A 13,766-nucleotide genomic window follows, 5' to 3' on the forward strand; every position below is an offset into this window, starting at 1 on the left:
TTGAAAAATAATATTTTTAATACTATGCTATAACATTAACAACTACAATATGTGCTTAATTCTAAAAGTCTCATATATGTTTTGGTCTAAATATAAAATTTTATTTTTATTAATTAAGATAAAACGTACGTCCGATAGAAATATCTTCGTCGCTCGCCATTTGCATTCTGATTAAGGCGGGGATTAATCTCAATCAAAAACGATAACCTTGCACACAACCAAAGACCAAGCATATACGCATCGCAATAAGATTCATTTTACCTTAGCATAAAACTGTAACTACTCGGGCGGATCTTCTCTATTTTTCAATGTTTTTTTTTTTAAATATCTTTGGAAATAAATACTAAGAAACAAAATTGTTCAGTTAAAGAGTTTTTAATATAGATTTACTAACAATTTATTCAAATAAAATGTATAATTATACTAGTTAATACTTTTATTTCGATGAAATAGAGTTATTTCGCAGGTGAGTTTGTAAATTAATTACAGCCAAAGTATTACGTTTTATTAAAATGTTTATGGTTTAAGGTATTTTAAATATTGTGCTTTATATCTCATATTTTTTAACACTTCGTTATTATATTGGAACTAGGTAAACCGGGAGTCACGAAATAACAAATTGGGGTTTATCCTCGCCTTAAAGACTAACACACACGCAAAACACAAACACCTTAAAACTTGACTTAACACAGAAAGAATCAAGTTAAGTGTAAAAGTAGTATGTATTCAGATTTCAGCGATTCACTTTGCTATTTTACAACTAACATTTTAAACCACTTCAAAATTTCAAATTTTTTAAACAAAGATGCCACTAACTTTTATCACACCATGTCACATTTCGTCAACCCCCTCCCCTCCCCTGTTATGTTACACCATATTGTATAGAAGTCACATTTTGAAGTACTGCTAAAATGGCAACAACGTTAGAAACTAGAGGCGAGACCGCGCGAGATGACAATACGCTGCAGCCGAGCGACGCACGTCACGGTCAATTATATTCTTCGTATGAAATCGCATTAGCTATCACTACGCCGCGCGCCGCGGCGACACTACGCGACACGAAACGTCATTTCTATAGAACGTGAAGTGTCGCGTCTCTCCGCTGCAGCGAAGTGTCGCCTAGTGCGGTCACACCTTTAGACTTTATATTGTACTGTGATACCTGTGTTCTGCAAAATGCAAACGGTGGGCGACCGAGACACTTCTGTCGACCGTACACGCAGACTCTTATTATTATATTATCACAATAACGAGTCATTATATTTAAACGATAAAACAACATAAAATAATTAATTTGTCATGTTTATAAAAACTTCTTATTTTAAACAAAAAAAATGTGATATAGCCTTAGCCTACTAAAAATCAAACCAAAACATTAACACAAAAACAAATAAGCGGTAATTAGTTATATAATACTTATATCTGGTGATGGTTTATGTTATTAGATCACGATAATGTGGTCATTGTCTATGCTCGGATGGTATGCTCTGATTGAATTTTCTTTTCAATCTTAATCAAGTATTCCTTATTTAGTCGAGGGTTGAAACCTCAACACTTGGACAAAAAACTAACGGCCGTTCCCAATATTCGATCTCTCTGGTTTTGCCCTACTAGAGATAGGAATAGCTCACATTAGACATATGTCAATTCAATGTTAGCTGCGATCGGTTGTATGTCAAACCAGATATAGATTGAATAATATTGGGAAAGGCCGTTAAGTTTTAATTTGGTATCAGTTCGGATAGGTCGGTAATATGATACGTGGAATGAAACGTTTTGCGTGCGCGTTTTCTGCTGTAGCGTTTAGGAAATCGTGCGAATTGAATCTTCGTGCGCATAAAACGTGCACGTCGAAACGCCTAAAACGTCCATAACATTAATAACGTTTAATAAACTTTGAAAGTTAAGTACCATCAAAGAAATTGATTCGTAGGCAAGATAGCGTACCCAGATTACTCGGTCGAGTTACTTCAATTGAATGTTAGTCGGTCGTGATCTGTCTTCTAACATAAGGCGAGGAAAATACGTAGGTCCACCTGCCTACGAATCAACTTTTAATAGTAACTTACGTACCCATCGCTCGCGTCTACTAATCGATAAAATTCAAGTCAAAATTGGCCATGTTGTTCGCCTGCTCGGAGTAAGCGGCGAACGGCGAGCCGTCCATTTCGCCGGCGTGGCGGTTGGTGGGCAGCAGCGCGTGACTCCGCCCCCCGATCTTCTCCTTACACTCGGGGCACGTGCCCACCTGCATGGCGCCGCCGCACTCGCCTATGCAGTAGAAGTGGCCGTTGGGGCACTTGTACCAGTGACCGGGCCCCAGGCCGATCGCCCGGACGATCATCTCCCTCTCCTTTACTGGGTTGAAGCTCGTCTTGGTCGCCTCCCCCAGGGCTTTCAGAGCTCTGTCGGCGCTCTCGGGATCGAACACGGTCCGGCCGAGGACTCGCAACTTCGCCTCCCTCTCGGCCGCGGCCACGGTGGGGTCGGTCCTCACGCTCATGAATGTGGGATCGTCGAACGCCCGCGACAAATTGATCATCGTGTTGATGCGTTTCAGTTCGTTGTTATAGTCCTGCTGCTGCTGCACGCTCAGTTTGTCCACGTTCTGAAAGAGGTAGCGGCTCAGCATTTCGACTTGCGTTTTCATCGCGGCATCGAACTGCGTCCGCACGGTCATAGTTTTCGCTGCGTTCTCCTGGTAGTCGCGGCAGTAGTCAGCCAGCACCTTTATCGCGTTCAAGCTGGTCCTGTACATCTGCAGCTGGAGATTATCGCATTTCTTGTTGTGTTTCACTGCTAATGTCAGTCTTAAACAGGGTTTTGAGACTAAATCTGAAACAGATTATTATATTATGTGTAGCTGTGTACCACAGCTCGACCTGGGAAATAAATTTAGAATATTTTAATTATTATTATTTTATTTTGAGAAACAAATTATATTTGAGCTACTTAAACTAAATACAAATTTAATGTAAGTACTAATATTTATTTGAGTCTGATAAAAATACGTTAAGCATTTTTTTTTAACTGAACTTAACATTCTAAATGTCACGTGTACCTTTTAACAACGCTAGGGGCGAACTGCTAATTTCTTTGCTGGAATCCAGTAAGTCCTTCAGTAGTTCATTTCTTGTTTGAATAATTTTCTCAAAATTCCCGTAAATTTTTCTTTTCACGGGATTAATATTCTTCTTGAACATTTCACTTATCGTATTCTTGTATCGCTGGGTGTTGATTATTGCCCTCCTGCAGAACGGGCATTTCCGTACTCCTATAGTCTCCTGGTCGCCGTTCATTAGATTTTCCATATCCTCAGAATGCAAAACGTGCCCACAGTCTTCTATAAGAACGAAGCTGAAAAAAGATATTCAAGGTGAAAGTTTAGATAAGAGCCCGGAAGGCGAGACGTGGGAGAGCCATGCTTCGGCACGAATGGGCCGGCTCGACCGGAGAAATACCACGTCCTCACAGAAAACCGGCGTGAAACAGCGCTTCCGCTGTGTTTCGCCGAGTGAGTGAGTTTACCGGAGGCCCAATCTTCTACCCTTTTCCCTTCCCTACCCTCCCCTATTTCCTTCCGTACCCTCCCCTATTCCCTTCCGTACCTTCCCCTATTCCTTCCCTACCCTCCCCTATTACCCCTTAAAAGGCCGGCAACGCACCTGCAGCTCTTCTGATGCTGCGAATGTCCATGGGCGACGGAAGTTGCTTTCCATCAGGTGACCCGTTAGCTCGTTTGCACCCTTATTTCATAAAAAAAAAAGGCAAAAACCGGAGATGCATTAACGATGACTGGCGAGGAATGGTAAGCTGCCAAGCTATAATCCATGTTAATCCATACAAATAATGGCAATGTATCCACTAAACTGCATCGTAAGTTTTATATGTAATTTCCTCCTAATTTATTGAAGATTGTGCAAGTTGAATATTTGGGTAGTTAATAAACATCAACAAGCAGAACCACCTCAGTCGTTGGAAAGCAGCCGAAGACGTCGGTAATAAGAGAAGTACCTACTCGACCAACCCCCAGCTCAAATTAACGAACGTTTTACGTACATACATGACAAGACAAACATACGCCTTGGTGTAAGAATACTCGCTTAAATAGGAAATTCGTGGCACCGACCGTCACATCGTATAGTTCATAAAGTTAATATACCTAGCGGAATAGAGCAACAATCTCGAGCTGTCAAAAGAAACCGAAATTGGTTTTCATCTATGTGAAAAATATGTCTACGTATACACTTACACAAGCAGGATTGAACATGAATTCTATGAGATTAAATTGTCAACGTGCGGCACGTGCCGACTGGACGTCAAAAAACGTACTGCTGTCATGTATTACACGTCTCTTTTTACCACGCAGTGTTACTGATAGTGACATCTCTCTTGCTCAGGCCTTTGTTTCTCTATTCCGCTAGGTATATTAACTTTATGGTATAGTTACAGCATCGGGTTGGGGATGGTACTCTAATGCCTCATACATTACAATTTACAACAGATCCTTGGGGGTCGTCACATCGGGGTTTTATGGGCCATCCATAAAGTATGTCACACCTTTGGGTTCGACGAAGTGCGACATGGTGTGACAAGGAGGGGGCGGGGGTGCTTAGTTTTGTGACATCACATTTTTATTAAATTGAATAGCGAAGTTTATAATATTGAAGTGGTTTTAATTTTTACATGTAAAATTGTAAATTTGTGACGTCACACGGGGGGGGGGGGGCAGGTTCTCAAATGTGACAACGTACGTACATGGCATCATCGTCGAATTCGTCGCCCAAAAAGTCTCTGGGGAAGTCGTCGGGTTTGCATATCTTGCAGACGGAGGGGCAGGGCTCGCCGCAGAAGCCGCGGCAGGCGTGGCCGCACGCCAGGGGCTTCGCACACCGCTCCGTGCACGGCGCGCGCGTGCACGCCTGCCCGCACCGCCGCGTACACTGTCCGTGCACGCACGCACGACCGCACTTCTCCTATATTTTATTTTACTAATTAATGTCACAATATCACATATTAATACTTTTTAAACGATCTCGGAAACGGCTCTAACGATTTCGATGAAACTTTGTATGAATAGGATTTCGGGGACGAAAAAATCTAGCTAGGTTTCATTTATTAATTATTACAAAAAAATGTTGCGTCTAGCTCTCGCCTCTCGCTGACTGTTGGTTTATAGATTCGGTTTTAGAGTTAGAAGTTAAAACTGAGGTGCATAGTTCTGAGCTTTAACAGGTAACTCGTATTTATTTAGGTATATATCATATAAACTATGATATTATTATTCAAATTTTTAACAAGAGGTTATCCTCACCTTGCACGAGGCGCAAGGAGCCCCGCAGATCTGCGTACACTTGGAGTGCATACATCGGACGTCGCACTGTCGCCTACAGGGCGGGCACACTTTGCTGCATGGCTCGGGACATCTGAAATATATAAATATTTACGAAATAAAGCCGTTGATTATTGTCAACGGCTTGTATACGTCACTTGTATAAATACACAAAATTGAGACCCATAAAGTATGCATGTATTCGGGTCTCATTTTGTAGACTTGCGGAACAAATTTTTGACATAGTTACACTTCCTTAGTTTTTATTATTCTTACTGCCGCACTCAGAGTGGAACATTAATTAGTTAAATATAATTAATTCAAAATTTTGACATAAGCCCCATACATTATCTGCCAAACTCTCCATTAAATTGAAGGTTAATCGCAATTAAACGTCTCTGAGTACGGCGGTAATACTTGTAACTAGTAAGGTGTTGAACATGAATGTTGTAGCACTGACGTGTGTCCACAGAAGTTGTCGCGGCCGCAGGGGTGCGCGCAGGGCACGTGCAGGCGGCCCTGCAGGCAGCGGCCGCAGTCGCCGGCGCACGTGTGCCCGCACTGCAGTGCCGCGCCGCACGGTGCGGTGCAGTATTGCAGCAACGAGTCGGAGTCAACCTCCGTACCTGGAGTTGTACCACAAAAGCGTTTTGAGACTCAAACAATCGAACTATAATGCCGCGTCCTACTCTAACAAACGTGAAATGACGTTGTTAGAGTAGGACGCGGCATTCTCGTTCGATAGTTTGAGTCTCAAAACGTAGTAGTAGTAGTAGGCCTCCTGTCACCAGCAGCCCTTTTATTACGACTGTGTATAATTATATTGGAACGAAGTTCCTTATAGCGTATTGCGAAAAGGGGCTAGACAGAAAAAATTAAGACGAAAAGTTGTAACGACATTTTTGACACGACACGACACGCGGTAGCGCGTTTCTCTCTGTATCTCTCTCTCTCTCTCTCGCATTGAACAGTGTGGTGTAGCGACGTTTTTTTAGTGTATACAGGTTTTTTGTACATAAGAAATAAAAAAATAAAAAATTTCGTTCCATCCGGGTGTCCCTTGACACCTCTCACGTTTTTTAAAAGTAGCAGCAGCACTTATCTGAGTTATTATTATTAAGACTATAATTTTTGAAAAATATCATATACTGTGCAATATCTAGAGCGTGTGTGGCCTAGTAGGATCTCAAGTATTCACATATAATACGGATGCTCATAAGGTGAAGTAAAACATCGTAAGGAAACCCGCACATACTTTGGTCAAAAACGTATTGAGCTATTCCTCTTCTAGATTAGACCGACAATGTAGTATGATGCGAGAATGCCGTATGTGCTTGAGCAACCCCATACGGACATACAAATATTCTCAGACACTATTTGAGGAGTAATTACGCTCGGAAATTAACTACTCTCGGCGTCATTTTTGGAACACGCGCGCGCAAAACCTCCTATTGCACATGTCAAAATCATGCCAAGTAAATGGGGCAATTTCACACAGATTTCTGGAACGCATGCCACCATTCGGGGCACCATACAACAAGCACTTGCGAATCGGGATTGAATAATGAAAATGCATTTGACTCGCGTCCCGCAAGCTGTATAACGACCGATGAATTTCATTGGTCGATATCACGGTCGGTATACAGCATGCAAACAATCCCTGCAGGCGGTGTAACGAACACGCTTATTTTCCTGTTCTGAGTGAACACGTATCAACTTGTAACTTTCATAAGTTGTTATCTTGTCTGCGGGGACCACCCGTATGCTGCAGTATATCGAACGAGTTTACGACCAATGAAACTGCGCCATAAGTTCGTGCTGAAATCGTTAATGACATAAATTATAAAATATTAAAGGATATTGTCCTCCGAGAACTGACTCAGGAAAAACAGGAGAATATTCTCCTGTTTTTCCTAAGACGATTAAAAAGTCACCAGCAATTTTCCTAGCCACGGCGCAGGGCGGGGTCACGTCGTGTCCGCAGGCGGCGGGGATCGCGCGGGCGGCGGGCGCCGCGCACGCGTCCGCGTCGCACGGCTCCTTACACGCCCGCTCGCACGCGTGCCCGCAGCTCAACGCGCGCCCGCACCGAGACAAGCACTGCGCGCGCGTCGCCTCCGACTTGCACTTTATTCTCACGCTGTGCTGGCACTCGGCGACGACTTTGTTCACCTGCCGCGGGAGATATTACTTTTTTATAGTAAACTAGATGACATCTGCAACTCCGTTGCGTGAAATTTCGCTTATCGCGCGAGAACCGTACATTTTTCCTGGATAAAAAGTATCCTATGTCCTTTCTCGGGACTCAAAGTATCTCTACAGGGTGTAACAAAAGTAAGTGATAATACTTTAGGGTGTGTACGTGTTCCTTGAAGAGAGTTCACTGTGGAAGTATCAGCGCAGAAACATCATTATTTTTTTTTTAACTTTTGTATGGGCAAGCGCCTAAGCGTCACGAGTTTCCCCATACAGTTAAAAAAAATTGGTCAAACAAAGTTAAAAAAAAATTGGTCTTTCAGCGCTGCGCTGTTTCACGCCGGTTTTCTGTGAGCCCGTGGTATTTCTCCGGTCGAGCCGGCCCATTCGTGCCAAAGCATGGTATTTAGTATACTAGTATGGATGCTACCTTTCCATAGGCCTCATTATGGGCTGCATATTCGTATGACACTTTCTGTTATAAACTCGCATCTGTTTTGAGTTACGCACCGAAAACTGATTATTATTATTGTTCGCTAACTACGTTTACAGTCTGTCAAAAAAGTCATGAAATTAAAAAGTGGCAACATCGTAGTGTCATCCCTTTCAAATCAATCTAAAAAAAAGGGATGACACTACGATACTGCCACTTTTTAATTTCATGACTTTTTGACAGACTGTATAGTGCATATATGTCGCAGCCGACTGGTTTAAATAGCTATTCAATCAAACAGCTAGCCCTTTAACTGAACAACGCCATTCAATCACACGGCTATACGTCGTTTAGCCGACTTGTTGACTACAACGTTCAACACTACAGCTAGACGACGCTTAGGCAACTGGTTTGTTTTTGTTTTGGCGGGCACCGACCCCCCTTTTTATTTGACGGCGGTCGCCGGCTGCTGCCGCAGCACGCTCGCTGCGCTCGCTCGGCTCCCTCTGTGTTGTGGTCTAAGTTCTAACCTAACCAACTTTTGGACTTTCTGGATTGTGTTTGTTTTTGTTTTGACGGGGGGCTATGCCCCCCGAACCCCCCTTTCGGGGGAGGCTGCGTCCATTCATTTCATAATCCCGTAATTTCTCCTCGAATATTTGTTGAAATTTTAATTCACTCGTATGTGCCTCCACAATTTTTGTCTTTTTAATAACACTTGTAACTTTTATTAACTACTTTCTTTTCGAAAAACAACCACAAACACCAACAAACACCTGCTAGTTGACGCCATATTGTAAATAAAACGCACCTGGCGGCCTACCACAACCTTTCCTAAAACTATCATGTTTCCAGAACACTTTGTTGTAAGATTACAATAACCTTACTTTGATTCGTACCATGAACTTTTTAAGGTGTATGAAAACAATCTTGTTTTATTCCTGCTAAGTGATGGGAAAGAACGAACGATATCAAATTATTTGTTTACATTTATCAATGGGTGGAAGCGAGATAAGCAACTATGAAGCGCTTTGTTCCTCTCACACGATTGTGTAAACAAATGAATTGTCATGGGTGGAAGCGAGATAGCAGCTATAAAGCGTTTTGTCACTCTCACACGATTGTGTAAACAAATGAAGTGTCTAATTAGTCTAAACAAATGTAGAAAAAACTTATTAGTGACTGTAGAGAATTTGAATGGTACTAAACATAAATATTTCAATAAATTAAACCGATTCAGCGCTAAATTGTTAACAATAGGAATTAAATCAAATAGTTAAATTGTTGAAAAACTAACGCTGAAACCCAATTAAGACTTGAAGTGTTGTTGTGGTACGCTAAAACAAAAAAGTTTTAAGTGGTGTGTGAGTTGCGCGACTTTGAAGACTGTTTCGATATTTTCTATTATAAGGTAAATAGAAGGTACGTAAATATTTAATTCATTGGTTATCTCAAAACAAAAGCCGTTTTTTATAATAGTACATGGTAAACTTTAAATACAAATAAAGTTAAGACTTTTCTTGTTAATACATAATATGCGTAATTTAAAGTCGTACCGTACTCAATTTTCAAATATAATTTTACTAAAAAACAGTAAAAAATGCAAAACAATCTTAAAAAAGTTGATATTTCACAGCGGATTTAAGATCGCTAGTTTGACGTTAAAGTAATCTTGCTCATCTGTCAAACGGTGTCAAAATGGAGCTCATGGTACGCTGAGAGCGAATGAATCGGGACATGACGTCACAAAACGTCTTGACGGAACAATCATAAAGTAATCTTACTTTTAAGAGGTGATGGTACGAAATCATAAAGTAAGATTAAAATAATACTGCTATAAGAGGTTGTAGTAGGCCCCCTGGCGCCGCAGCGGTGCGCGCTGAACTACTTCAATTAGACGGCGGCTTTTGAATCAGCTGTAGTGTTGAACGTTTTGAGCGACTAAAATATTCAATATAAAAGCTAGACGTGTGATTGAATGGCGTTATTCAGTCAAAGGGCTAGCTGTTTGATTGAACGGCTATTTAAACCAGTCGGCTGCGACATATATAAGTATATACTTCGTTGATGTTTAAAACAATTTCCAGGAAGTTAAAAACGAGTACCATCTGATCGCAGTCTCCGCACGGCTCCCAACATTTCTTTTTACAGAAGTGGTCGCACGGTAACTTTCGAGTACATTTTTTCATGCAGCGCTCCTTGTCAATATCCTTGGAGCAGGGTACTTCTTCCTTGTGCGTGCACGTACTTCTTCTCTTTTTCACCTGCAACGACAGTCATCATTTTAAATCGCAAAATTTTCGTCGGTACATGGTTATAATATGTCTAATGTCTATATTATTCTATAATTACGCCTATTTGAATGAGGATTGTCCATTTTTTTTTAATTTTGCTCATTACAAAAACATTTCGAGGAATAAGGTCAGGGATCGTTTTTCTGTACATAAACAAAAAAAATACCCATTAGTTACTTATATTTTTGAACAAATACGTTTAACCTTTGTTTGACCTTCAATGGCGTTAAATTAGCAATAAATTCGACCAACGTTACATTTCCAACTTTTGGTGAGCTTCTAGTATCAGCTTTCACATAATGAGAACTTGCATTTGACGAACCAGCCATTATAAATAAGATTGAAAGGAAATTTAAAACATATGCAGAGGTCGATTGGCGGCCGATGATGACGTCAGAGCGAAACTTTAAAAATTTATTGAGAAAAAACTAGCCAACGAATTTCAAAATTATTTAATTTATATTCTTAAAATACTCTATTTTAACGAAAAAAAATATAAAAAGTACATGTGATTTTTTTTGGACAATGCCCATTGGCGCCTATGATCTGCCTAGGCGATCGAATAGATGGGAAGATCGAAACATCACATCACAGTTCTTCACATCACAGTTTTTTTAATGATTACATACACAGCGGTTGTTAGTGGGTTTTCATAAATGTTGATATTATAATGTAAAACTTGTTCAGTACAGTGTACTTTCAAAATATCAAATATGTCAATAAAACATATTGTCTGTTGGGCTGTGTAATGTGTTCCTAGGGTTTAATTAAGCTCATTATAATATTAGCATAGTATTATATTATAGTTATAATATACTTAGTAGTATGAAAATAAAGAGCGTGAAGCCCGCCGACAAACCGCTATGTGGTTTGGTAGGCTACTAGATATAAGTTTTTTGTATACCTTCAATAAAGGATTTTATTATTATTATTATCGGAGGCACTCCTCCGATAGTATTTTCATTCCGCAAATCGTGCCTTCACGAATACCAAACAAAAGTAACCCTGGTAACACAAAATTGCTATATAAAGGCTGTGAGCACGCTTTTTACATATCCATTGGCTATGAAAATAAGTACTAAATAGTCATATAATGGTATATAACGTACCTGCACGTTGCAATCGTCGCACTTTTCGTGGCACAGTTTTTTGCACATGTGTTCGTCAGGTGTGTCCTCTTCCTCGTTGGAGCACCCGTTGTTTTTTCGAGCACACGGTTTTGGACACTTGTACTAAAATTTAAATATAAATTAATGTAAAAAAATGCAAATTAGACGACTTAAGAACCTCCTTCTTGGAAGTCTATACGAAACATATTGTAATTACCTGCATTTTTACGGGAGTATCAACGTTTCAATGAATAGATACGCTCCTGTCAAAAACCGAAACAGGCAATAATAATATGAAATGTTTAATAGTGTTCTTAGTTCCTGAGTTATAGAAAGTAATAGGGATGATGACAAAGTCAAAGATTAGCGAATTTTGTTAATAAAATAAAGAAATGACGGTAAAAAATAAGTGTTCCCAAAATTTCAGCTTGATAGCATTAATTGTATTGTTATGCGCATTCAAAGTTGGATAATCAAATCGATTTTTTTTTTCAATAAATTTCTTAATATTTGTATACCATTCGATAACTTATGTAGTTAAAGCAACTTCTGTTATGAAACCACTTTCATAATCGCAATAATTAATATAGCTATCGAACAAAGTTCTCCCGCGATGCCTACAAGCTACTCTAGGGTGACGTCATAATCGAGTAGCATTTTGTATGGAGCTACGGGCATGGGCGTAGCAACACTGGGGCAAGCTAGGGCGCTTGCCCCACCCTGGCTCTGACCTATAAGGTGCCTAACTAAACAAAAACTTTTTTTTTTCAACTAACTACAATCATAATATCCGTAAGAAAGTGACCCAAAAAAATTTGTTAACATGAAAAAAGTGCGATCAAAACAAAAAGTCCGCACGATTTACGCGCGCATCGCAGCGGTCTTTTGAAAGCGAGCCGTATTACTGTAGAATAACTGAATATTATAAGTATTACATTTTATTAAAACGCGTAATTCATAACACCGTCTATAATATCTAACCGATATTTAACCGATGTTTCTATTTTTGAAAGGTCTTACAATTACCAATAAGCAAAAAAATCATTATGCCTATTATGCTTGTATAATAAGTAGTCTGTGTTCACTAAAAGTTGCGAGCTATATTAGCAACATAATATTTCACAGGGTTGGTATCAAATATCAATGTATGTATGTAGTAGAATATAATGTGCTTTGTTTCTAAGCTGTATAATTTATCTTTTCAATTTTTTTTTTTATAGTTTGTGCGTTTTATGATGATATGGGTGACAGTTCTCATATTCCTTGCTACGGATATTTTTACAAGAAAACAAAAAAAATCAAAATGTTATAAATTATATTCCATCTACAAAAATAATAATTGTTTCCTATAATTGTAAATAAATAAAAATGAAAAGTTGCTAAATGCTAACTTATTAATATAAAATTATATTATTAACTGTGAAATAGGAGTATAAAATTATTGTTACGGAAACATTTGAAAAATGTCAGATGCATGAAACGGAACCTATGTCAATAGAGATTGACACTGTTGAATCGAAATCAAATCGATAAAAAAGGGCGGCCATCTTAAATCGCCGGCACCACTGAAATGTCAGTACGAAATCGATAATTTCGATTGCAATTCCTTTACGAAGTGATTCGATATTTTTAAATTATCGATTAATTTTTGTTAGGTAACTTCCCTACTATTGTCAATAATAATGTGTCACGCATATCATCTTAAAACGCACAAACTATAGTCGATGAAATCAGTTCATCGAGCGAAAACCGTACATTTTCCACAGCAAAAACTATACTATGTCCTTTGCCCTCAAAGTATCTCCATGATAAATTTAATCCGAATCGATTCAACCGTTTAAAAGCGTAAAGGGGCAAAAGACAGACAGACACACTTTCGCATTTATAATATTACTTAGTAAGGATTTGTTACTTACTTTCTCGTGGTGTGGGTCATGATTGACGTGGCATTTAAAAGTGCACGTGTGACCGCACGGGTCCATGCGATGGTCACAGGGAACCGCACATCGTACAGACTTTATGTCGACCCAGCACTCCTTCTTGGCCTGAAAACACATTTCTTAGATTGCAAATTGCAATTCCTTATACCAGTATAAAAAACAAATTATGATAATACATTAGGGTGCGTATAGGGATATTCTATTCCTCCAGCCGTTGAGCGTTCCCTCTTAAAAGGCCGGCAATGCACTTTCTGTTCTTCTGATGCTGCGAGTGTCCATGGGCGACGGAAGTTGCTTTCCATCAGGCGAACCGTTTGCTCGTTTGCCCCGTTATTTCATTAAAAAAAAGCGTGAAGCGGTAACAGACAGTCACGACACACTTTCGCATTTATAATCAGCGCTGAATTTATAATACTTTTAATGAGAGTAGGCAACTTTATTTCCGCCGCCCCATGTACGTAA

General features: G+C 39.7%; 1 protein-coding gene across 2 annotated transcripts in view; it reads right to left on the reverse strand.

Annotated features, from left to right (window-relative positions):
• Positions 1 to 1,645: 1,645 nt before the first annotated feature.
• Positions 1,646 to 13,766, reverse strand: part of LOC121733078 (NFX1-type zinc finger-containing protein 1-like) — a 40,363-nt gene continuing 28,242 nt past the window's right edge. For both annotated transcript variants that reach the window (XM_042123182.1, XM_042123181.1), the window contains exons 23-31: positions 13,281 to 13,409; positions 11,365 to 11,487; positions 10,067 to 10,225; positions 7,267 to 7,504; positions 5,793 to 5,958; positions 5,315 to 5,426; positions 4,759 to 4,976; positions 3,062 to 3,357; positions 1,646 to 2,835 (exon numbers count right to left, since the gene is read on the reverse strand). In XM_042123182.1, the coding sequence (XP_041979116.1) occupies positions 2,090 to 2,835; positions 3,062 to 3,357; positions 4,759 to 4,976; positions 5,315 to 5,426; positions 5,793 to 5,958; positions 7,267 to 7,504; positions 10,067 to 10,225; positions 11,365 to 11,487; positions 13,281 to 13,409 (2,187 nt within the window). In that variant the 3' untranslated portion in view covers positions 1,646 to 2,089. The remainder of the gene's footprint in view (positions 2,836 to 3,061; positions 3,358 to 4,758; positions 4,977 to 5,314; positions 5,427 to 5,792; positions 5,959 to 7,266; positions 7,505 to 10,066; positions 10,226 to 11,364; positions 11,488 to 13,280; positions 13,410 to 13,766) is intronic.

Source organism: Aricia agestis, chromosome 13 (genome assembly GCF_905147365.1).
Source record: "Aricia agestis chromosome 13, ilAriAges1.1, whole genome shotgun sequence".
NCBI classification, from domain to species: Eukaryota; Metazoa; Arthropoda; class Insecta; order Lepidoptera; family Lycaenidae; genus Aricia; species Aricia agestis.